Genomic DNA, 25,055 nt, shown 5'->3' with positions numbered 1-25,055 from the left:
TACATTAGAATGCTTATTTTGGTAATACCTTTAAAAATATAGTCGTAGGACGATTGACGTCTTATAAAATTGGCCCAAATTTGTGTGTCTAAAATAAAGTCATTATTTTGCAAAGTTCACTGGCGACAGGGACCAATATAAGTGAATATATGCGGTTTGCACATCACTGCAGAATGTCCCTAGGAAAATTAATTTGATTCCATGTTAGTAAAGTAAAAAAGGCTGCGATAGTTAGAGCAATTGGTTGTGATTAAAGGGTAACTACAGTTTAAGGACATATTACATACACATTGCGGTATTCATATTATCACAATTTTTCCGTTACGGAACACTCAGATGTAGTTATCACACAGACAAGCTAAGCGTATAGGCAAAACTTATGACATTGTAAACAGAATGACTTTGCTAAAATGTCAAAAGACATGAAAAGAATAGGGCATGAACAAGTATTTGTGTGGACTTGTATATCGGACACACCTGGTGAAAATTGTCTTCTGGAATACTGAGCAAGTTTGTATATTTGATGCCAGGAAAGGGTTCTTTAATGGGTGTATTCAAATTTAGGCACAATCCTCTATATAAACTGTGCCTGCTTCAGTATCCAAGCAGACAAGTTTTGTCAGGCAGATAAAACCTGATAATCTGTTTTTCCATCCCTGGACCTTCTATCTGAGAAAAGATGTCATCTGTGGGGAAGGTGAGTGCTCTTATATCTGGTTTATTATAGTATGATATAACGTAAACTGGAACATCGAGCTAGTATGTATATTGTAGAATATCCAAAAGCTAAGCTGAGTTTATACATATAAATCCTTTACACTTATAAGTGTATGTCCATTGTTTTATTAAGCATATGACTTTTCACGAACAGATCTAAGAGAAAACTACTACAAAGACAATATACAAACAAACAAAGACTCAAAAAACACTCATGACTTCATTCTTTGTTAAACAAATGTCATTATAAAGTCAAATTCCCCTTAAACTCCAGTCAAATAAGGTCATTTTTGTGTTTTGCAATTTTAATGAGAATGTGCATCAGGATGACTGTGTAACTGTACGTTATAAATACATTTCCCTTATTCAAATGGACATTCGAAAACAACATAGAACCTTAGTCAGCCAGAATTTGGCAGGTCGAAGCAGATATTTATATATAGAAATGAGGTCTCATTGACCAGCTGCACTTTTGTTTTGCATCTCCATAACACCTCCTTTTTATGAAAACCATCCCTGATCTAGACCAGGTTTTCGTAACACAACTTCAATTCCCTTAAATCCTCTGTATAGCCTTCTCCTTTGGGAGAATCACCCCTCTAAAAAAAATATGGTGGGTGGTTGTCTCAAAGATGTGTGTCTGGTTCTTCACCTGTTCTGCTGCTGAATTGTTTGATATCTACAGTAGATTATTTTGTTTTGGTTCTTCACTTGTTCTTTTAGTATAGGGAGTTGAAATTTGTATAAAACATTTTTATAGGCATTGGTAATATTATCGGATCCATAACCTGGATAAAAGCAAGTAGGAATTCTAGAACAGGAAAACAATTTACATTTGTACAGGACTTAGAATTGCCCACTAATACACGGGCACATAAAGAACAACATGGGATAGCTTTTATGTTATTATAGGTGTGGATGTCTGAATATATCATCCAGTGATAACTAGAAGGCATTCAAATCCTAATTTATCACATGTACTAGAAAATTGTTTTACATGACACTACACGCACATTGTGATTTATTGCTTCTAATGTTAGATTCCACCCACTGTGCCAGTTCTCTCCATTGTAGTGGATACCCCTTTACCTCTGTATTGCTGCTTCATGGCTCCATACTGCATACAGATGACCTTATAGATTATAAACTACCCAGCCTGGATGAAGAAGAGACCTGTGGCTGCATTACGTTGATGCTGATTGTGAGAATTACAATGCCACACCCTATTGAAAGCTTGGAATAGACTTTGATCAATGAGGCGTCATTTGTATTTTTAATAAATGACTATACACATTTAAAATATTTCTACAATATCTAATAATACAAGTGCAAACATTTTCCCTGCACACACTTGACTTAGCCATTTGAGATTTGATTGATGTTAACAGGAAAATTACGTTGGGGGCAGATTTATTAATAGTGTCATGAAATTAGACAGAATAAAACTATACAGGCGGAAACCAAATTGATCACAATGGTGCACGCTGAATGATAAATTTGACGCAAGGCGCTAGACATGTAAGGCCTTGTTTAAACAGATTTTTTCACAAGCTGATTCTGATGCTTTTTCTGCACCAAAATCAGCAATAAAAACAGCTCTATTTTGTCTCCAATTGTTTTCAACAGGAATCAGCACCATAGTGAAGATTTTTCAGCGCACTTAGTCTATGTTCACATGCTTAACAAAAATCGGCTGAAAATACGGAGCTGCTTTAAAGGGAAAACAGTTCCCGATCTTCAGCCGTTTTTTAAGCAACTAGCGTTTTTTGCAGCGTTTTTTTACGCCCGTATTTTGAGCTGTTTTTCTATTGAGTCAATGAAAAACGGCTCCAAAAATGGCTCAAGAATTGACATGCACTTCTTTTTACGAGGCGTTTTTTTACGCAGCAGTTTTTAAAAACGGAACGCCATTTTTCCCATTGAAATCGATGGGCAGAATGTTTGGAGGTGTTCAGCCTCCGCATTTTTAGCCGTTTTTCACAGCCTTTACGGACAGAAAAACGGCTGAAAATAGGTTGTGTGAACATAAGGGTATACTTTTCTTATAGATACTTATATATACTTATAGATACTTTTCTCTTCCTTATGCGTCTTCATGATTGTCATACGTTTGTGGCAAAAAATTGTGCACACCATTAATAAATGTGGTGCATTTTATAACACTTAGCCACACCCTTTTTTCGTGACACTTTTCAAATATATTAGTATTATTTATTTATTTTTTAACTGCAATTCAGGATATAGACTGGGAAGAACTAATGTCAAATAATGGAACAAATGATAAATGGGAGATTTTCAAATCTACTTTGAGTTATTATAGTGCAAAATTTATTCCTACAGGTAATAAGTATAAACGACTCAAATTAAACCCCACATGGCTTACACCTTCTGTGAAAGGGGCAATACATGACAAAAAAAAGGGCATTTAAAAAATACAAATCTGAGGGTACAGCTGTAGCCTTTGTAAAATATAAAGAGCTTAATAAAATCTGTAAAAATGTAATAAAATTAGCAAAAATACAAAATGAAAGGCAGGTGGCCAAGGATAGTAAAACAAATCCTAAAAAATTCTTCAAGCATATAAATGCAAAAAAGCCAAGGTCTGAACATGTAGGACCCCTAGATAATGGTAATGGGGAGTTGATCACAGGGGATCAAGAGAAGGCAGAGTTACTAAATGGGTTCTTTAGCTCTGTATATACAACAGAAGAAAGAGCAGCTGATGTAGCCGGTGCCAGTGCTGTTAATCTATCAGTTGATATACTGAATTGGATGAATGTAGAGATGGTCCAAGCTAAATTAAATAAAATAAATGTGCACAAGGCTCCGGGACCAGATGGGTTACACCCTAGAATTCTTAAAGAGCTTAGTTCAGTTATTTCTGTCCCCCTTTTCATAATATTCAGAGAATCTCTAGTGACTGGTATAGTGCCAAGGGACTGGCGCAGGGCAAATGTGGTGCCTATTTTCAAAAAGGGCTCTAGGTCTTCCCCGGGTAATTATAGACCAGTAAGCTTAACATCCATCGTGGGGAAAATGTTTGAGGGGCTATTGAGGGACTATATACAGGATTATGTGACAATAAATAGCATTATAAGTGACAGCCAGCACGGTTTTACTAAGGACAGAAGTTGTCAAACTAACCTAATCTGTTTTTATGAAGAGGTGAGCAGAAGTCTAGACAGAGGGGCCGCTGTGGATTTAGTGTTTTTAGACTTTGCAAAGGCATTTGACACTGTCCCCCATAGACGCCTAATGGGTAAATTAAGGACTATAGGTTTAGAAAATATAGTTTGTAATTGGATTGAGAATTGGCTCAAGGACCGTATCCAGAGGGTTGTGGTCAATGATTCCTTCTCTGAATGGTCCCCGGTTATAAGTGGTGTACCCCAGGGTTCAGTGCTGGGACCACTATTATTCAACTTATTTATTAATGATATAGAGGAAGGGATTAATAGCACTATTTCTATTTTTGCAGATGACACCAAGCTATGTAATATAGTTCAGACTATGGAAGATGTTCATGAATTACAGGCAGATTTAAACAAACTAAGTGTTTGGGCGTCCACTTGGCAAATGAAGTTTAATGTAGATAAATGTAAAGTTATGCATCTTGGTACCAACAACCTGCATGCATCATATGTCCTAGGGGGCGCTACACTGGCGGATTCACTTGTTGAGAAGGATCTGGGTGTACTTGTAAATCATAAACTCAATAACAGCATGCAGTGTCAATCAGCTGCTTCAAAGGCCAGCAGGATATTGTCGTGTATTAAAAGAGGCATGGACTCGCGGGACAGGGATGTAATAATGCCACTTTACAAAGCATTAGTGAGGCCTCATCTAGAATATGCAGTTCAGTTCTGGGCTCCAGTTCATAGAAAGGATGCCCTGGAGTTGGAAAAAATACAAAGAAGAGCAACGAAGCTAATAAGGGGCATGGAGAATTTAAGTTATGAGGAAAGATTGAAAGAATTAAACCTATTTAGCCTTGAAAAAAGAAGACTAAGGGGGGACATGATTAACTTATATAAATATATTAATGGCACATACAAAAAATATGGTGAAATCCTGTTCCTTGTAAAACCCCCTCAAAAAACAAGGGGGCACTCCCTCCGTCTGGAGAAAAAAAGGTTCAAGCTGCAGAGGCGACAAGGCTTCTTTACAGTGAGAACTGTGAATTTATGGAATAGCCTACCGCAGGAGCTGGTCACAGCAGGGACAGTAGATGGCTTTAAAAAAGGGTTAGATAATTTCCTAGAACAAAAAAATATTAGCTCCTATGTGTAGAAATTTTTCCTTCCCTTTTCCCTTCCCTTGGTTGAACTTGATGGACATGTGTCTTTTTTCAGCCGTACTAACTATGTAACTATGTAACTATGTAACTATGTAACTTACAGAGATATGAGGATATTGCTATTTTTCTAATGTCTTGTGGATGCCATTTTCGCAAGAGTGACAACAGAACCCGCAGCCACATGTCTTTCACAGGCTAGGTTCACACCATGTTTCATCTATACATGTGTTTATACATCAGAATATTTTCCTGACATATACAATATGTCGAACATCCACATAGCCTATTATTATCTAACGTTCATACCTTTGCCTCAACTGTATTGAAAAGCGCAGTCTACTTTGCTTTTCAATACAACTGTATAGGAAGAAAAAATACACCGGAAAGCATACTTTTTTCAGTGGGAGTCAATGGCAGACGTAGACAACGATATAGAAATACAGATGCCTACACGTCTGGGGAATACGTTCGGTTGAGCGTTTCAAGCTGTCCCTCAAATGTAATTCCCGAACGTGGTGTGAACTTATCCTAATAACAATATGTTGCTGTAACGCTACTTCAAATGTCTATTAACCCCTTCCCTCTTTGGCCACTTTTGACCTTCCTGACAGAGCCTCATTTTTCAAATCTGACATGTTTCACTTTATGTGATAATAACTTCGGAATGCTTTTATCTATCCAAGCGATTCTGAGATTGTTTTCTCGTGACACATTGGACTTTATGTTACTGGCACCATTTTCTCGATATGTTCAGTATTTAATTGTGAAAATCACCAACATTTTGCGAAAAAATGCAAAAATTAGCATTTTTCTCGATTTAAATGTATCTGCTTGTAAGACAGGTAGTTATAACACACAAAATTGTTGCTAACTAACATCCCCCATATGTCTACTTTAGATTGGCATCGTTTTTTGAACATCCTTTTATTTTTCTAGGACGTTACAAGTCTTTGAACTTTAACAGAAATTTCTCACATTTTCAAGAAAATTTCAAAAGGCTATTTTTACAGGGGCCAGTTCAGTTGTGAAGTGGCTTTGAGGGCCTTATATATTAGAAACCCCGAAAAAAATTAACCCATTTTAAAAACTTCAACCCTCAAAGTATTCGGAACAGCAATTAGAAAATGTCTTAACCCTTTAGACGTTTCACAGGAATTAAAACAAAGTAGAGGTGAAATTTACAAATTTCATATTTTTTTGCAGAAATTTATTTTGAATACAATTTTTTTTATAATACAGAAAGTTTTACCAGAGAAATGCAACTCAATATTTATTGCCCAGGTTCTGCAGTTTTAGGAAATATCCCACATGTGGCGTGCTACTGGACTGAAGCACCGGCTTCAGAAGGAGCACCTAGTGGATTTTGGGGCCTTATTTTTATTAGAATATATCTTAGGCACCATGTCAGGTTTGAAGGGCTCTTGCGGTGCTAAAACAGTGGAAATCCCCCAAAAGTGACCCCATTTGGGAAACTACACACCTCAAGGAAATTATCTAGGGGTATGGTGAGCATTTTGACCGCACAGGTTTTTTACAGAAATTATTGGAATTAGGCCATGAAAATTAAAATCTACATTTTTTCAAAGAAAATGTAGGTTTAGCGATTTTTTTTTTCTCATTTCCACAAGGACTAAAGGAGATAATGCACCGCAAAATTTATAAAGCAATTTCTCCCGAGTAAAACAATACCCCACATGTGGTAATAAACGGCTGTTTGGACACACGGCAGGGCTTAGAAGGGATGGAGCGCCATTTGGCTTTTGGAGTTCACATTTAGCAGGAATGGTTTGCGGAGGCCCTGTCACATTTACAAAGCCCCTGAGGGGAAAAAACAGAGGAAACCCCACACAAGTCACCCCCATTTTGGAAACTACACTCATTGAGGAAATTATCTAGGGGCATAGTGAGCGTTTTGACCCCACAGGTTTTTTGCAGAAATTATTGGAAGTAGGCCCTGAAAATAAAAATCTACATTTTTTTCAAAGAAAATGTAGGTTTAGCTAATTTTTTCTAATTTCCACAAGTACTGAAGGAGAAAAAGCACCGTAAAATTTGAAAGCAATTTCTCCCGAGTAAAATAATACCCCACGTGTGGTCATAAACTGCTGTTTGGACACACGGCAGGGCTTAAAAGGGAAAGAGCGCTATTTGGCTTTTGGAGATCACATTTAGCAGGAATGGTTTGCAGAGGCCATGTCGCATTTGCAAAGCCCCTGAGGGGACAAAACAATGAAAACGCCCAAAAAGTGACTCCATTTAGGAAACTACACCCCTTGAGGAATTCATCTAGGGGTGTAGTAAGCATTTTGACCCCACAGATGTTTCATAGAATTTATTAGAATTGGGCAGTGAAAATAAAAAAAATCCTTTTTCTTCAATAAGACGTAGCTTTAGCGGAAAATTTTTCATTTTCTCAACAAATAAAGGAAAAAAAGAACCCAACATTTGTAAAGCAATTTCTCCCGAGTATGGAAATACCCCATATGTGGTCATAAACTGCTGTTTGGGCACACGGCAGGGCTCAGAAGGGAAGGAGCGCCATTTGGAGTGCAGATTTTGCTGGATTGGTTTCTGGGCGCCTGTGGGACCAAAACAGTGGAAACCCCCCAGAAATGACCCCATTTTGGAAACTATACCCCTCAATGCATTTACCTAGGGGTGTAGTAAGCATGTTAACCCTGCAGGTGTTTTGTAGAAATTAGTGTGCACTCGATGTTGCAGAGTGAAAATTGGATTTTTTTTCCATAGATATGACAATATGTGGTGCCCAGCTTGTGCCACCGTAACAAGACAGCACTCTAATTATTATGCAGTGTTTCCCGGTTTTAGAAACATCCTACATGTGGCCCTAATCTTTTCCCTAGATATGCCATTTCAGTGGCAAATATGTCATGCCAAGCTTATGCCACTGGAGAGACACCTCCAAAAATTATTAAAAGAGTTCTCCCGGGTATGACGATGCCATATATGTGGAAGTAAACTGCTGTTTGGGCACACTGTAGGGTTCAGAGCGGAGGGAGCGCCATTTGGCTTTTTGAGAGCGGATTTTGCTAGGTAGTAGATTTGTTTGAGTATTGCTGGTGTTTCCATTTATAATGTGGGGGTACATGTAAGCTGGGCAGAATACATCAGGGGCATAGTCAGGTGGCATAATAATGGGGTAAAAAAAACAATAAAATTATCCATAGATGTGTGTTACGCTGTGAAGCAATCCTTTCTGCACAGGCCAGTGTCGCACTGATATATGCTCCTTTTGGTCCACACTCCGCACCTTTGCAGTTTGGGGAATTTTGCTGGGAAAGTGTTGTCCTGGTATAATACGGGCACCGTAGCTTCCAGCAGATATGTCTGGGCCCTCCCCTTCCTGGTTCCCTAATTTTAGGTCCTTGATAAATCGCCTCTTGAAACAGAAGAAATGTTCCCCTCGGGGTTTTGTTTTTTTGTGGGACGAGCTGTAGTTATTATTGGTACCATTTTGGGGTACATGCGGCTTTTTGATCACCCTTTATCCTATTTTTTGGGGGGCCAGGTAAACAAAAAACCGCAATTCTGGAATTTTTGTTTTTTGTTTTTTTTATACAGCATTCACCACACGTTATAAATTACATGTTAACTTTATTCTGCGGGTCAGTACGATTCTGGCGATACCTAATTTATAGCACTTTTTTATGTTTTACAACTTTTTGCACAATAAAATTACTTTTGTAAAAAGAATGTATTTTTTCTGTCGCCAAGTTGTGGGAACCATAACTGTTTAACTTTTTAGTCGACGGAGCTGTATGAGGGCTTGTTTTTTGCGAGACGATCTATAGTTTTTATAGGTACCATTTTTGGATACTTGCAACTTTTTGATTACTTTTTATTCCAATATTTGTAGGGCAAAGTGACCAAAAAACAGAAATTCTGGTAATGTTTTTTTATTTATTTTTTTACACTGTTCACTGCGTGCAATAAATAATATAATATTTTGATACCTCAGGTCGTAACGGTCGTGCCGATACCAAATACGTATGTTTTTGTTTGTTTTTTTCAATAATAAAGGACTTGATAACAGAAAAAAGGCGATTGTGTTTTATTCTATTACTTGAAACTTTTATTGTTTTCAAACTTTTATTTTTTTCACTTTTTTTTACACTTTTTTATACTTTTTTTTCACTTTTTCTCAAGTCCCACTAGGGGACTTGAAGGTCCAACTGTCAGATTGATTTTTTTCTAATACATTGCACTACCTACTTCCATACAGCTTGCGTAATGGCAGAGAAGGAGGCCATTGTGTCTCCTGTTGCCATAGCAGCAGTCGCCAGTCCTGACTGCTTGTCAGGGCTGGCGATCTGCTAGCAACCGCTAAGATGCAGCGATCGCTTTCGATTGCTGCATCTAAGGGGTTATTGGCATGGATCGGAGCTAGCTCCGTTTCCTGCCGTTACAGATGGATGTCAGTTGTAACATACAGCTGACTTCCACCGCTGATGACGCCGGATCAGCTCCTGAGCCGGCGCCATTTTTCCGGCGGCTACAGAAGCCGATCAGGCTGGATCTTGACCGGCTTCCGTGCTAGGCAGACTGGGAGGCCAGTATTAGGCCTCTGGTTGCCATTGCAGCCACCGGAACCCCAGCAATTTTATTGCTGGGGTTCCGATGAGCTGCAAACACCTTAAATGTAGCGATCGCGTTTGAACGCTGCATTTAAGGGGTTAATGGCGGGGATCGAAGCTAATTTTGGTCCCCGCCATTACAGCCGGATGTCAGCTGTAAGATACCGCTGAGATCCGGCGATGATGGCCCCGACTCGGCTTCTCAGCCGGTGCCAAGCATTTGGCGTATGGATACGGCAAATTGCGGGAAGCACTAGCTTTCCATGGTGTACCCATATGGCAAATGTCGGGAAGGGGTTAATATATTAGGGGATCATACTGTCACATTTCCTAAAATGTACTATTACATAGCCATGCAGAAAATATCTGCAAAAGTGGAGATGTTCTTTTGGAATGAATATAGATACAATAACAATACTGGAAAGTGAAGTCTCAGTTTCAGAAGGATTTCTGGTTATCTTTCTGTAATGGTAAATACTTGTTTGCGGTACTATAATCACTTAGACATAGAGGATTGTGAAAAATTTCAACACACAGTTCAGATAACATTTTAACATCAAATGGAAGCATATAAAAAAAAACTTACGTAGCGTGAATGCCAGCTTACTATTAGGGTATGTTCACACCGTGGAAAAGTCGGAAGCAGAACGCCTCCAAACATCTGGCCATTGATTTAAATGGGAAAAACGGCGTTCTGTTCCGACGGGGCGATTTTTACGCGGCCAATTTTCAAAACGGTTGCATAAAAAAATGGCAGCGAATAAGAAGTGCATGTCACTTCTTCAGCCGTTTTTGGAGTCGTTTTTCATAGACTCTAGAAAAACAGCTCCAAAAAGCGGCCGTTAAAAACGCAGCAAAAAACGCGACTTTGGTTAAAAAACGGCTGAAAATCAGAAGCTGTTTTCCCTTGAAAACAGCTCAGTATTTTCAGATGTTTTTTATTTTGTGTGTGCACATACCCAAAGGCTGGATTCACACGAGCACTTTACGTCAGTAATGGACGGAACGTATTTCAGCCGCTAATCCCGGACCGAACACACTGCAGGGAGCCGTGCTCCTAGCATCATAGTTATGTACGATGCTAGGAGTCCCTGCCTCTCCGTGGAACTACTGTCTTGTACTGAAAACATGATTACAGTACGGGACATTTGTCCCGCAGCGAGGCAGGGACTCCTAGCATCGAACATAACTATGATGCTAGGAGCCCGGCTCCCTGCAGTGTGTTCGGTCCGGGATTAGTGGCCGAAATACGTTCCATCCATTACGGACGTAATGTGCTCATGTGAATCCAGCCTTACATGCAGGCATGGACAGAAGAGCTGGATGGGGTGGGGCGGGACAGGAAAGATTTAACTTTGTTCTGAGTATCTTTGGCAGGCACAGTGTTGCTGCTTGAGGTCATTTAAGGACAAAGCTAGAACATAGGATGTATCCAGTAGTAATTTGGTTGCATGAAGAACACTAAACACTAGCAGAGATCAGTCTTCTAGTCTATTGTTCAACTCGGCCAAATAGCAAACTGATCTTCGCATTACACATGAAGGATTGTAATGGGGCATAAACATGCTGCTGAGGTGTCGTAATACATCAGTTCACGACTTTTGTAGCGTGACTTCCCAATTTTAACTATCTAGTGACATCTGCATTGCACGGGAGTGCAATAAGTTACATGCAACTCTAAGGTTGTGCTCACAAGTGGTATACTTGCATTTCTGCAGCATAAACAAACGCTGAGGAAAACTTGACAGTGTATGCCTATGGGCAAAATATTCTGCAACGCAAAAATTAGAGAAATCTGACTGGGTTGCAGAATATGTTGCCCATACATTGAAGTTTTCAAAGCAAGTAAGCCACGTGTGAGCGCATCTGAACGGCAGAGTTTGTTGCAGAAATTTCTGCTATTGAAAATACATCTGAATGTCGTAATTGCTGTAGCAGGTGAATTTCTGCAAGTTTTATTCAGAGAAATGGAACTGATTTTCAGTCACAGAAATTTCTGCAACAAATTCTGCCACGTGTGACTGCACCCAAGGTATTCCTATGGTCTGCAGCTGCGGCTTGATAGTAAAGCTTGGAAAGTCACAAAATAAACGCCTCAATATAGCCCCAGCATAATACTAGTAAGCATTTAGAGTGACGGCACAGAATCCTCAATGTAATAGGCCAAAGGAAAACCAATGATAACCAATTGTAATGACAAAAAGGAATATTCATTAAATTTATTGAGATTCTATACATATGCAAAAAAAACAACACGCAAAACACCACAGACTGATTAAAAAAATGATTAAGAAACACTCAAAGATATATCAAGGGAGTGTACATGATAGGACAGCCCCTAGCCAACATTACCAAAAATTACAAATAAAGTGATACTGCTAGAACACATCAATACTGCAATATAAATGAGGCAGTATAAACAAGTTACCTGTCACTGAATCTTTTCTAAAGCTATAAATTCAAACATACACAGACACACAACATCCAGCCATAACATTAATATCACTGACGGGTGAAGTGAATAACATTGATTAATACAATGGCAGCGTTCAAGGGGTGGAACGGCAAGTCTTGTGAGGTCTTCCCGGATTGCAGTGGTTAGTACCTACCAAAAGTGGTCCAAGAAAGGACAACCGATGAACCAGCAACTGAGTCATGGGTTTCCAGGTCTAATTGATGTTTGTGGGAAGCAAAGGTTAGTCTGTCTGGTCCCACAGAAGAGGTACTGCTGCACAAATTGCTGAAAAAGTTAATATTGGCTATGATAGAAAGGTGTCAGAACACACAGTGCATCACAGTTTGCTGCGCTTGGGGCTGCGAAGCTGCAGGCCTGTCAGAGTGTCCATGCTAACCACTGCCCACCACCGAGAGTGCCTACAATGGGCACATGAGCATCAGAAGTTGACCAATGGAAGAAGTTAGCCTGGTATGACGAATCACGTTTTCTTTTACATCATGTGGCTGGCCGGGTGTGTCGCTTACCTGTGGAAGACATGGCACCAGGATGCAATATGGGAAGAAGGCAGGCTGGCTGAAGAAGTGTAATACTCTGGGCAATGAATGTATTGCTGGGAAACGTTGGGTCCTGGCATTAATGTGGATGTTACTTTGACATGTACCCCCTACATAAACATTGTGGCAGGCCAAGTACACCCCTTCATGGCAATAGTAATTTGTATTGAAAATGAGTTCAGGGTATTTACTTGGTCTCCAAATACTCCAGATCTCAATCTGATTGAGAATCTGTGGGATGTGCTAGAAAAACAAGTCCGATTCATGGAGGCCCTTCCTCTCAACGTACAGATTTTAAAGGATCTCCTGCTAACATCTCGGTGCCAGATACCACAGGACACCTTCAGAGGTCTTCTTGAGTACATGTCTTAAAGAGTCAGAGATGTTTTGGCGACACAAGGGGACCTACACAATATTAGGCAGGTGGTTTTATGGCTGATCGGCGTGTGTATAAATGCAGAAAAATTAAGGGAAGGGACCAATAAATAAGTTGATGCGGAGTATAAAAATGTCCTCTCATTGGCACCACATTGGTCTAATCTGGTGTCCTAGCTTCATTAGGTCTGATTGGTGGTGCATGCTCAGTTATTCATTTAAAAAAAAATTATGTTTTTTTTAACTAAAACACAGACATTCAGATGAAAGCTGTTAATAGATCCCTGTGCTAAGTTATTAACAAATAAATAAATTGTAAAATGTTTGCCACTCTTTTCCCTTTAAAATAGCGCCACCCAGGGCCACACCATCCATGAGGCGAGATGATCCTCATCTCGCCTCAGGTGGTGGCATTCTGCCTCTCTGAGGGGGCGTCAGTGCCACTGAAACCAGCCACCGCCACCCCCTCCTGCACTATAACTGTACCTGCGTCTATAGGACGCAGATATAATTACATGCATAAGCGCTGAATGGCGAAACGTTTAATGAGGTAATGGCGTGGTCACGTCATTGTGCCGGTTGCATCATTGAATGACAGGGCAAATCACGCTGCCAATCAGCGCCTTTCAACGACGCAAGTGGTGCAATGATATCATTGTGCCTTTTGCGTTGTTGAAAGGCGCTGATTGGCAGGGCAGAATGACTTGCCCTGCCACTCAACGACTTTTAACGATGCAAGCCCCTATCTACAGGGGGTTGTATGTGGGGCACTATCTACAGGGGGATCTATGTAGAGCACTACCTACAGGGGGGTACTATCTATAGGGGGTCTATGGGGGCAGTATCTACAGGAGGCTCTATAGGGGGCACTTTGTATGTGGGGCACTATTTTGGGCACAGTCTACAGGGTGCTCTATGGGGGACACTACCTACATGGGTTGCACAGTGGCAAAAGGTGAGGGATCAACGCCGCTCCTCAGACTATGCGTGGAGTGGAAAAGAATAGGTTGCCAGCTGCCACCCATTGCAGTCCTTCGGTGCTAAAGCCTTAATACCGGGGACAATGTATGTAGAAGGAAAAAGAGCAGGAAAAGGTGCAGTGCAGTATTGGGTCAGTAACTGACCTGACGAAGGGACCAGTCCAGTCCAGAAACGCGTCGTGCTTTGAATTAAAGATCTCCTTGATCAAACTTACCTGGCCTCGTTCCTTGTCCTCTTGAGCCTGGCGCCGATGCCCGATACTGCACTGCACTATATACATGGGGCACTGTGTGTGTGGGGGGGACGCAGTGTATGGTGTTATTATAATTAGAGGTGCAGTGTATGGCGCTATTATATTTAGGGGCATAGTGTGTGGCACCATGAGAATTTTATCTTCATTTATAGGTGCATAAATGTTTGATAGTGAGAAGCTGAAGACATCTGAGTGAAAAGCTGCAGAAATGGGCTGTGGCCAGGAGAATTCATCATAGAGGTCTGGACTGGATGGAGAAGAAAAGAGAAAAAGAACAACTAGAACCTGAGAAGACGCCACCTGTGAGCAACTTAATGTACATGTTTATTCTGCCCCTAATCATTACTGTAGTCACTGTATGATGTGCAGTGAGATAATGGGTGGTATGATTTTTATTTTTCTTGTGAGGCTGCAAGTGATGTAGAAAAACCAGCAGGATGTCAATCTAGATTTGGGGGGGGGCGCTATTTCAATTTTGTGTCAGGCAGCAGAAAAGCTAGAATCGGCCCTGGCGCCCCCTATAATTTAATTAACATCAAGCCACATGCAGTGACACTAGTGATGAAAAGCCTTTGTCTAGTGTCTGTAATTAAAAATAGAGGCGTCTGTCATTATTTTGAAGCTGGAGGAGTTTGTGCAGGTTATTGGTATTGTAATTGTCATCATTTTACAGTTCACAGTAAATGCAGCTAATGTGTTCATATCACTGTTCAAAGCTATAGGCACATATCACATATAAAATTTATCATTCATTTTTGGTTTTACATTCAAATAGAATGGTCATCTTGTTACATAGGTCAATGCTCAGCAATGGATATGTGATAAATCCCAATAATATTGAACATGCCTGTACTGGGTTTTCTTTATAATGATTTTAGAGTGACAACTGACTACAGAAAAAAATAAGTTAACCATTTTCTATGCTTTATTCTAGGTCATCAAATGCAGGGCTGCAGTTTCTTATGATTTTAAAAAGCCATTTGTTATTGAAGAAATAGAAGTTGCCCCACCCAAGGCTCATGAAATTCGGGTCAAGGTAACGAAATGGATGTTAATGTGTAATATCTGTAATTCACTATATATAGGCAATGCATACATGGTATTTATTTTAATCAGTGTTGACTGTTTAGCTGCTTTTCTGCTCTGGTCTATTAGGATGCAGCTGGAAATATCTTGTTTGTTTATGCACTCAATAAAAAAAAAAAAAGGATGCTGCTATAGTATGATGCTTGACTGCAACTCAGCTGCATTGTTCATGGGAGTAGTATAAAGTAGTATAAAAATTCACCTTATATCTTATCAGAGACTCCTGCTACTGCCGTCCCACCATGCAGCCCTGCTCATTCAGATTGGTTGCTTCACTGGGAAGTCAATGCATGGAGAGATAGAAATAATGACATCACTAAAATGTAAAGGCATTTTCCCACTATCAAAACTCGCCGTTATGCTACAGCTACAAGATGCTATACGCCCCAAGATGAACACGGGCATATTCACCTGTAAACTGCCTCTTTTTGTCCATTTCAGTTTTCCCATACAAATTACCAACTTCCCTTCCGGACCTCCAAAGTGAGGTCTGGAAGGGACGTGATGCTGTTCTTCTACAATTTCCTGCTATCCTCCATGCAATAATAGAAAGGGTCTACAAGTTCTGTGCTTGCACAAAAGATCAAGTTCTCAACAAGCAGGCTATAGGGAGAGGTGTACTGCGCATGCATAACCACCAAATAGCAGTGCCACAAGTGGACATTATCCACGGCAACTGCTTTTATAAACAACATAGGGACACAGCTAAATAAATAACTTTATAATGGTGCATTTAACATTTTTTTTAGAAAATATAATGTTTTTTTTATGAGATCCATTGAATTGCCATAATTATATTAGTAGGAAAACCTATTTAAGTAGTTAATGTTTTTGATTTGGCCAATAACAAAAGTATTAAACCCCACATTCTTCATGTTCTGTGTGTTTAATAAAACAGTTTTAAAACTGATACTAAAAACATTCTGAAATTATGCTAGAGTATAGTACAGTTCCTCACTGTAGTGTCAAGGATCTACCGTATTATATGATCCTGATCCAAGTGCCTTTTGATGGCTCTTAGCTTGGTGCCAATAACCATTCATATGGTTCTCAGCTTGATCTGAACATTCAGTAATACAATGACAACATTTCTCCATCATTCATTACAAAATGTTTCCATTACAGGTCTGTGCAAGTGGAATTTGCCACACTGATGACCATGCCCTGGGAGGTGGAATGGCTGGTGTGAAGTTTCCCGTCGTTTTGGGACATGAAGGAGCTGGAATCGTTGAGAGTGTTGGGGAAGGTGTATTCAAAGTTCAGCCAGGTAACTTAAAGTGATAGCTATTAACATTTCAAAGAATTTCTTTAATTCTGTCGTCTTGAACATACAAGTGCCCACAAATGCAATTTTGTGGTAATGATCCCATTGCTGGGCTGGGCATATAGATAGCATGATATACTGTCACCTTGTCGCTAATGAAGTCTTTGACTTGCCTAATACAGAAAAACACCTAAATTCTCTAAAGAAATAGCTAAATGGCCCCGTTATTCATCCAACTGTAGTTAGTTACATTCATAGATTGTTACATACAAACCATTTATATTGTCCCTAGATTTCTCACTGACCTTTTTCTTGAATGGGTTGTCTTATCATCACAACCACTTTCCACATGCTCACATACAGACATCAAAGAGGGAGGTCCCCCACTCTGGTGGACCTGACACGTCCATGCTTACATGGATGGCCATTAATTTTAATGAACAGCATGTAATCAGTGGCGGATTCCCATAGGTCCATTATTAACGGCCGCCCAGGGCCCGAGGCTCCTTGGGGGTCCATGGCCGCCCAAAGAACACATCAAGTTTTTCCGCGGATCGCGGCAAAAAACGTGACAAGACTGAAGGCCCCTGGAATCAATTGTATCCACATTCAAAGGATGCAGATACAATTGATATAATTGCCAAGGCAAGGGAACCGTTGGTTCCCTTCCCCGCCATTCAACCTTTTTTGTTTATGCAGACGGCGTGATGACATTGGTGCGATGACTTCATCATGCCACTTGCTTCAGGCCTGCCTCATTAGAGAAGAGAACGGTCTTAGAACGAGGTCAGGTAATGTTGGCTCTAACTACAGGGAGTTGGCGCATCTACAGGGGGGGCTGTGTGGCGATTTCTACAGGGGGCTGTGTGGCAATTTCTACTTGGGGGCTGTGTGGCGCTTTCTACAAGGGGTTTAGTGCTATCTATAGGGGAGGTGTGTGGCACTATTTACAGGAGGCTGTGTGGTGCTATCTATAGGGGGATGTGTGGCACTATTTACAGGGGAGATGTGTGGCACTATCTACAGGGGGTCTGTGTGGCACTATCTACCTGGGATCTGTGTGGCACGATCTACAGGGGGTCTGTGTGGCATGATCTACAGGGTTGGTGTGTGTGGCACGATCTACAGGGTTGGTGTGTGTGGCACAGGAGGGCTGTGTGTGATGCTATGTACAGGGGTTGTGTGTGGCGCTATGTACAGGGGGGGTGTGGCGCTATATACAGGGGGCGTGTGGTGCTATCTATAGCGGATGTGTGTGATGTTAACTACAGGGGTGATGTGTGTGGAACTATCTACAGGGGGCACTGTGCATGTGGTGTTTTACATTACAGTGTTTGGCACAATTATTTTCATGGGCGCAGTGTGTGGTGCTATTATATTTAGGGGCACAGTGTGTGGCACCATGAGAATTTTATCTTCATTTATAATTGTGGAAATGTTGAAAAAGTGAAAAAACTGAAGACATCTGAGTGGCAGATTCTGCAGAAATAGATCATGGCCGGGAGAAGTCGTCATGAGCTCTGGACCGGATGGAGAAGAAAAGAGGAAAAAACTACTAGAATCTGAGATGTCGTCACCTGTGAGTCACTAGATTTATAGAGAATCTGTCACCTCTCCTGACATGTTTATTATAGGAAATCCTTGTATTTCACAAATAGACTTTGTGCAGAGTCCAGGACTGATAGACAAATGGGTGTTACCATTCCCCTTGTCAGGAGGATGTGTCCCTGCACAGTGTGATACTATCAGCGATGTTTGGAGACTGTCAGTATGTAGGGACACAGCCTTTTGACAAGGGGAATCGTAGCACCCCTTTTGATAACGCTTACACAAAAAGGTAGTGTTAACCATAGTTATGGCGCGGCAGGGCGGCGGTGGAGAAGGGGCCCCAAGTTTGGGTAACAACCCAGGGCCTATGGTCTACTTAGTCCGCCACTGCATGTAATGCTACATTTCCCTTGCAGTAACCACTACCGGGTTAGTGTGCAGCTGGCCATAGCTAACCCCGATGATAACAGCCGATTGTCGGATAGTATTTGTCAAAAAAGGGTTGTCTTCATAAGATGACCCATTTAAAAGGATCTCTGCAGTCTGGATTATACCGACATGCTATGGAGGGCAATGTGTATGTTAAAGTAGTGAATTGCTATTTATGCAATTCCCTAATATTCTTGTTCCAATAACAACAAAAAAAGCAACATTCACTGGATGAGGCAGAAATATTTGTGCTAAAAATAAGAAAGTGGATTTTGGTTGGATTCAACTTGAACTCATCTGATTCTGCTTTGATATATCCTTTTGAATTGAACAAAGGACTGTTAGCAAGATATATATATATATATATATATATATATATATATATATATATATATATATATATAGGAGATCCAAACATAGGAGCAGCACTGTGTCAATAGCCAGAAACGGTTGGTGCTAGCTTCAAAATATCAAGGAGTGACGAGCTCCTCATGCATATATCCAAGAAAAAGAGACTGGAAGCAGCACTCAGCAAAAAAATGTGAATTTATTCACCCAACACAGCAACGTTTCACTTCCTCCATGGAAGCATTTTCAAGCCTTCAAGCTTGAAAATGCTTCCATGGAGGAAGTGAAACGTTGCTGTGTTGGGTGAATAAATTCTCATTTTTTGTGCTGAGTGCTGCTTCCAGTCTCTTTTTCTTGGATATATATATATATATATATATATATATATATATATATATATATATATATATATATATTTATTTATTTATTTTGTGTGGTTATCCATCAATTAAAAATATTGTATATAGTTATAGGTGCCATTGTTTAATGATGTCAGGACCAGGGGAAGAGCTGTGACAATCCATATTTATTTTCATGAAAAAAAGGGTTTGTGAGCGTAGAAGAACTTATGAGTCAGACATGTTGTTACCATATTACTTATCAGCATTGATTTCTTACCTCTATTTTTAGGAGATCATGTTATCCTGTTGTGCAGTCCAATGTGCATGAAGTGTAAAGCCTGCCTGCATGAAGACAGTAACTTCTGTGAAAAAAATGAGTATGTTATTTTCCCTTTAAATTTCATATGATCTTTATCATCTTATGTTAATACCTATGCAGTGGCTAGATACTCATTAAGAAATTGGTACTTCTGATTGGCCGAAAGGGCTCAGAATAACTAATTTGCATACAGCTTAAAGGATATATACACCTTTGAAAGGCAACTTTTTTTCATAAAAAGGTGTATCTGTGTGTTTTGTGTAACTTTGTAAATACTTTTTAATAAAAATTATTTTTACGTTTTTAGATCCAGCTGCTCTGTATTCTCTTATAGACAAATGTCTCACAGGGACAAGTAACTGGTTAGGTACGACCAACATTGGTATCAGGCACCCCAAAATATCACAGAATAGCAGACTCACTGATAGCATAGCATATATTGAGAAAAGAAAGAGTCCTAAAGCTATATGTAAAGTAGAAAAGATGAATTTTATTACACATAAATTACACATCAAACAAATTGATAAAAAACATGGCGAGGTTTCTAAAAAGAAGAAGTTGCTTGTGGGTCACGTAAGAGTAATACATAACCATGGGGACCTAGGCATAATTGGATATAAATGGTAGAGGAGCATGCAGAAGTACAATATAGTAATTGATAATTACAGAAGAGCTGCTGTCTATCAGATATGAATCCAATGTGTCTATATCATTCCAGAGAAAGGGGGTCCATAAGAATAGCCCTTTTCTCAAATGCATATCTAACAGATCCGGACATCCTCAATAATGCTCGAAGGGAAAACATCAAATCTTAGTATCAAATGAAAGTACCATACAGAGAATCCCCGAGAAAAAAGAGTACCATCCAGTCCAAGTATAGCTTCAATAGGTATGCAAGGTATACGGGGTATGCAAAGCTACTCATCTGGAATCACCAGAGAGAGCCAGAAAGAAAGCACTCACCCATGGTTAAAGAGGTAATAGTCGTGATCCACGTGCAGAAAATAGCCACCCCAACGCGCGTTTCGCTGTATCAGCTTCCTCAGCTTCCCCTGTAATAAAATTCATCTTTTCTACTTTACATATAGCTTTAGGACTCTTTCTTTTCTCAATATATGCTCTGTATTCTCTATGCACAGCAGCTGTATCTAGTGCTATTCGTTAAATCCGCCAGTCTCACGGACCTGACGGGTTCAGTGACAGCAAGTCCTGCGTGTTTCTGACACGCAGGATCCACCTGTAAACTATCATATCTAAGTTATGAACTTAGTTGTGATCAATTACAGTTGGATCCTGCATGTCAGAGACACGCAGGATCCGCTGTCACTGAACCCGTCATGTCCGCGGAACTGACGGATTCAGTCAGAGGCGTAGCTAGGGGTTTAACACAGGGGGAGGCAAAACATATCTGAGTGGGCCTTTACGTCTAAGGGCACTGATTGGCAGGGCAGAATGACTTGCCCCGCCAATCAGCGCCTTTCCGTCATTAAAAGGCGCTGGTTGGCAGGGCAGAAGGACTTGCCCCCTCAATCAGCACCTTTCAACAATGGAAGCGCTAGCGTTGTTGAAAGGCGCTGATTGGCGGCGCAAGTCATTCTGCCCGGCCAATCGGCATTATTGTTATTTCCACCATCTCAGTGGGCCCGGGGCCACCGCCCACCATGCCACCCGCTAGCTACGCTACTGGATATAGTGAATAGTGCTAGATATAGCTGCTGTGAAAAGAGACTACAGTGCTGTTGTATCTAAAAATGTAAAAATAATTTTAAATAAAAAGTATTTACAAAGTTAAATCATCACACAGATACACCTTTTTTTAAAAAAAATATTGCCTTTCAAAAGGTTTATATAGGCTTTAAAAGGACAAACTGTACCCAATCAAGTCATTGGGTGACCGATTGGTGGGTGTAGATGCTACCATGGGCTTGGCCTTTTTAGGGCATCTCATAGGTGCCCTAACAAGAAGAGCTTTCTGGTGACAAATTTTGGGGCGGGACGAAAAGGGGGACAAGTAAAACTTCCAAACTTGATGCTAATACTATCATACTATATACATATATGTGTATGTATGTATGTATATATATATATATATATATACACACACACATACATATATACATACACATATACAGTGAAGGAAATAAGTATTTGATCCCTTGCTGATTTTGTAAGTTTGCCCACTGTCAAAGACATGAACAGTCTAGAATTTTTAGGCTAGGTTAATTTTACCAGTGAGAGATAGATTATATATAAAAAAAATAAAAATAATCACATTGTCAAAATTATATATATTTATTTGCATTATGCACAGAGAAATAAGTATTTGATCCCTTTGGCAAACAAGACTTAATACTTGGTGGCAAAACCCTTGTTGGCAAGCACAGCAGTCAGACATTTTTAGTAGTTGATGATGAGGTTTGCACACATGTTAGATGGAATTTTGGCCCACTCCTCTTTGCAGATCATCTGTAAATCATTAAGATTTCGAGGCTGTCGCTTGGCAACTCAGATCTTCAGCTCCCTCCATAAGTTTTCGATGGGATTAAGGTCTGGAGACTGGCTAGGCCACTCCATGACCTTAATGTGCTTCTTTTTGAGCCACTCCTTTGTTGCCTTGGCTGTATGTTTCGCGTAATTGTCGTGCTGGAAGACCCAGCCACGAGCCATTTTTAATGTCCTGGTGGAGGGGAGGAGGTTGTCACTCAGGATTTGACGGTACATGGCTCCATCCATTCTCCCATTGATGCGGTGAAGTAGTCCTGTGCCCTTAGCAAAGAAACACCCCTAAAACATAATGTTTCCACCTCCATGCTTGACAGTGGGGACGGTGTTCTTTGGGTCATAGGCAGCATTTCTCTTCCTCCAAAAACGGCGAGTTGAGTTAATGCCAAAGAGCTCAATTTTAGTCTCATCTGACCACAGCACCTTCTCCCAATCACTCTCAGAATCATCCAGATGTTCATTTGCAAACTTCAGACGGCCTGTACATATGCCTTCTTGAGCAGGGGGACCTTGCGGGCACTGCAGGATTTTAATCCATTACGGCGTAATGTGTTACCAATGGTTTTCTTGGTGACTGTGGTCCCAGCTGCCTTGAGATCATTAACAAGTTCCCCCCGTGTAGTTTTCGGCTGAGCTCTCACCTTCCTCAGGATCAAGGATACCCCACGAGGTGAGATTTTGCATGGAGCCCCAGATCGATGTCGATTGACAGTCATTTTGTATGTCTTCCATTTTCTTACTATTGCACCAACAGTTGTCTCCTTCTCACCCAGCATCTTACTTATGGTTTTGTAGCCCATTCCAGCCTTGTGCAGGTCTATGTTCTTGTCCCTGACATCCTTAGAAAGCTCTTTGGTCTTGCCCATGTTGTAGAGGTTAGAGTCAGACTGATTCATTGAGTCTGTGGACAGGAGTCTTTTATACAGCTGACCATGTAAGACAGCTGTCTTTAATGCATGCAGGCACCAAGTTGATTTGGAGCGTGTAACTGGTCTGGAGGAGGCTGAACTCTTAATGGTTGGTAGGGGATCAAATACTTATTTCTCTGTGCACAATGCAAATAAATATATATAATTTTGACTATGTGATTTTCTGTTTTTTTTAAAAATATAATCTATCTCTCACTGGTAAAATTAACCTAGCCTAAAAATTCTAGACTGTTCATGTCTTTGACAGTGGGCAAACGTACAAAATCAGCAAGGGATCAAATACTTATTTCCTCCACTGTATACATACACACATTCATTCAAACTTTAAAATAAGATGTAAAAGAAAAGAGAACCATCTCTTGCAATATAATTTTTTTCTTCATTTCCAATAAGTTGCTTTCTGTAATTTCATGTTGCCTTCGACATGTTTATTGATTCCCTTTCAAATGATCCCACAAAGAAACACCAAATAGCCACACAGGTTGAGTTCCAGATGAGCTATTCTCTAGAATTTGGAGTTACTTGTAGGATCATAATTAAGTGAAATATTTGACTTTGACCTAAATCCATAATTGGATTTGCTTACCATAAATATTGATTTAAAGTGTATTCTATCATCAGCAAGATCTTTTAAATAAATTTTTCTTTATGAGAAAAAAAAACAATATTTAATTTTTTTTTTACATTGTTTATTTTTTTATTGTGTCATGTCTATACCTGAAAAAAAATATCTCGTTTTACAGTTTTCACATGTGCTGACATAGCAGGTTGTACTAACTCAGATAAGACCTGAAAGGAAGACTGTAGACAGAAGAAACAGAGTGAGTGGGATAGGCTATGTTCACACCTGTGTTGGGGGCTTTCCATTGTTCTGTACCAGCCGAGTGGCAGAACAAGGGGGAACCGTAAGCGACGGTTCCGTTGCATAACGGACACCATTGGCGGCCGACAAGGCCCAATCACTTTAATGGGTCCCTTCGGCTCTCAGTCTGGGTGTCCGTGGTTTTACCAGAAACAATAGCGCAAGTTCCCGTTGCATGCACCGATGTTTTAATAGGCCCCATTGACCCGACGGATGCAGAAAGTATGTCCTTTTGCCATCCGTTAGGCTGACATACGTCCGTATACCTTTTAACTTTATAGGAGCCTATGTATGCCACTGTATGCCTGTACAGTAGCATTTATTGGAGGCTTTCATCACAGGTATATGTTTGGAAATCCTCCCGAATTTTACCTCTAATGTACACAGTAAACGCAGTTTGAATAGACACTTATCTGGGGAAGGCTGGTGATGTCATTGGGGTCCAAATACCTGCACCCACACAGATTATCTGACTGTAGGGGCCGCGGCAACAAATGCCTGGGATTGCAGCTTAGTCCCATTTACTTGAATGGGACTTGGATGTAGAAAACTGCTACCTCAGGCACAGCCGCTACGTGCTGGGCATAGTAAACTATGAAGAGGCTGTGGAGTTTGTCTTCATGGCCCCGTCAGTGAGCTAATAGCTAGGGATGCCAGGAATCTCACCCCCATCGTTCCGAAGAATAGGCCTTCACTGTGAAAGTCCCGGAAAAATCCCTTTAATGATCTTAAGATTCTGATCAATGGAAATCTGCTTTATAGAATTAAAAAAATATCATTCATGTTTAAAAGATTTTATTGGTCATTTGTAACACCTACTTTACTATCATCTGAGAAAATTATGGGACATTGATACACACAATTTTCCATGGTAAAAAAACATTTTTTATATTACAAGCTATACATAAAATATTTTTCTTAAATATTTGCCAATTTACTAACTAATTGTATTTGTTTTTTAGTGTCGGAAAAAATGTTGGACTCATGCTTGACAAAACCAGCCGATTTTCTCTCAAGGGGAAAATGATCCACAACTTCATGTCCACAAGCACATTTACCGAATATACTGTTGTGGATGAATTTGCAATTTGTAGAATTGATAAAGCTGCCCCTATGGATCAGGTGTGCCTTATCGGCTGTGGCTTCTCCACTGGTTTTGGAACAGTTCTTAACACTGCAAAAGTAAGTTTTCTATAA

The 25,055-nt window shown here is 40.2% G+C and overlaps 1 protein-coding gene across 1 annotated transcript in view; it reads left to right on the top strand.

The window, feature by feature from the left end:
* The first annotated feature begins 611 nt into the window (after positions 1 to 611).
* Positions 612 to 25,055, top strand: part of LOC142738593 (alcohol dehydrogenase 1-like) — a 29,137-nt gene continuing 4,693 nt past the window's right edge. The window contains exons 1-5 of the mRNA XM_075849769.1: positions 612 to 697; positions 15,165 to 15,266; positions 16,442 to 16,583; positions 19,536 to 19,623; positions 24,821 to 25,040. Of these exons, the coding sequence (XP_075705884.1) occupies positions 680 to 697; positions 15,165 to 15,266; positions 16,442 to 16,583; positions 19,536 to 19,623; positions 24,821 to 25,040 (570 nt within the window). The 5' untranslated portion in view covers positions 612 to 679. The remainder of the gene's footprint in view (positions 698 to 15,164; positions 15,267 to 16,441; positions 16,584 to 19,535; positions 19,624 to 24,820; positions 25,041 to 25,055) is intronic.

The sequence above is a fragment of the Rhinoderma darwinii genome, chromosome 1 (genome assembly GCF_050947455.1).
Source record: "Rhinoderma darwinii isolate aRhiDar2 chromosome 1, aRhiDar2.hap1, whole genome shotgun sequence".
Taxonomy (NCBI): Eukaryota; Metazoa; Chordata; class Amphibia; order Anura; family Rhinodermatidae; genus Rhinoderma; species Rhinoderma darwinii.
The sequence above is the reverse complement of the archived record's forward strand: the minus strand, read 5'-3'. Positions and strand labels throughout refer to the sequence as shown.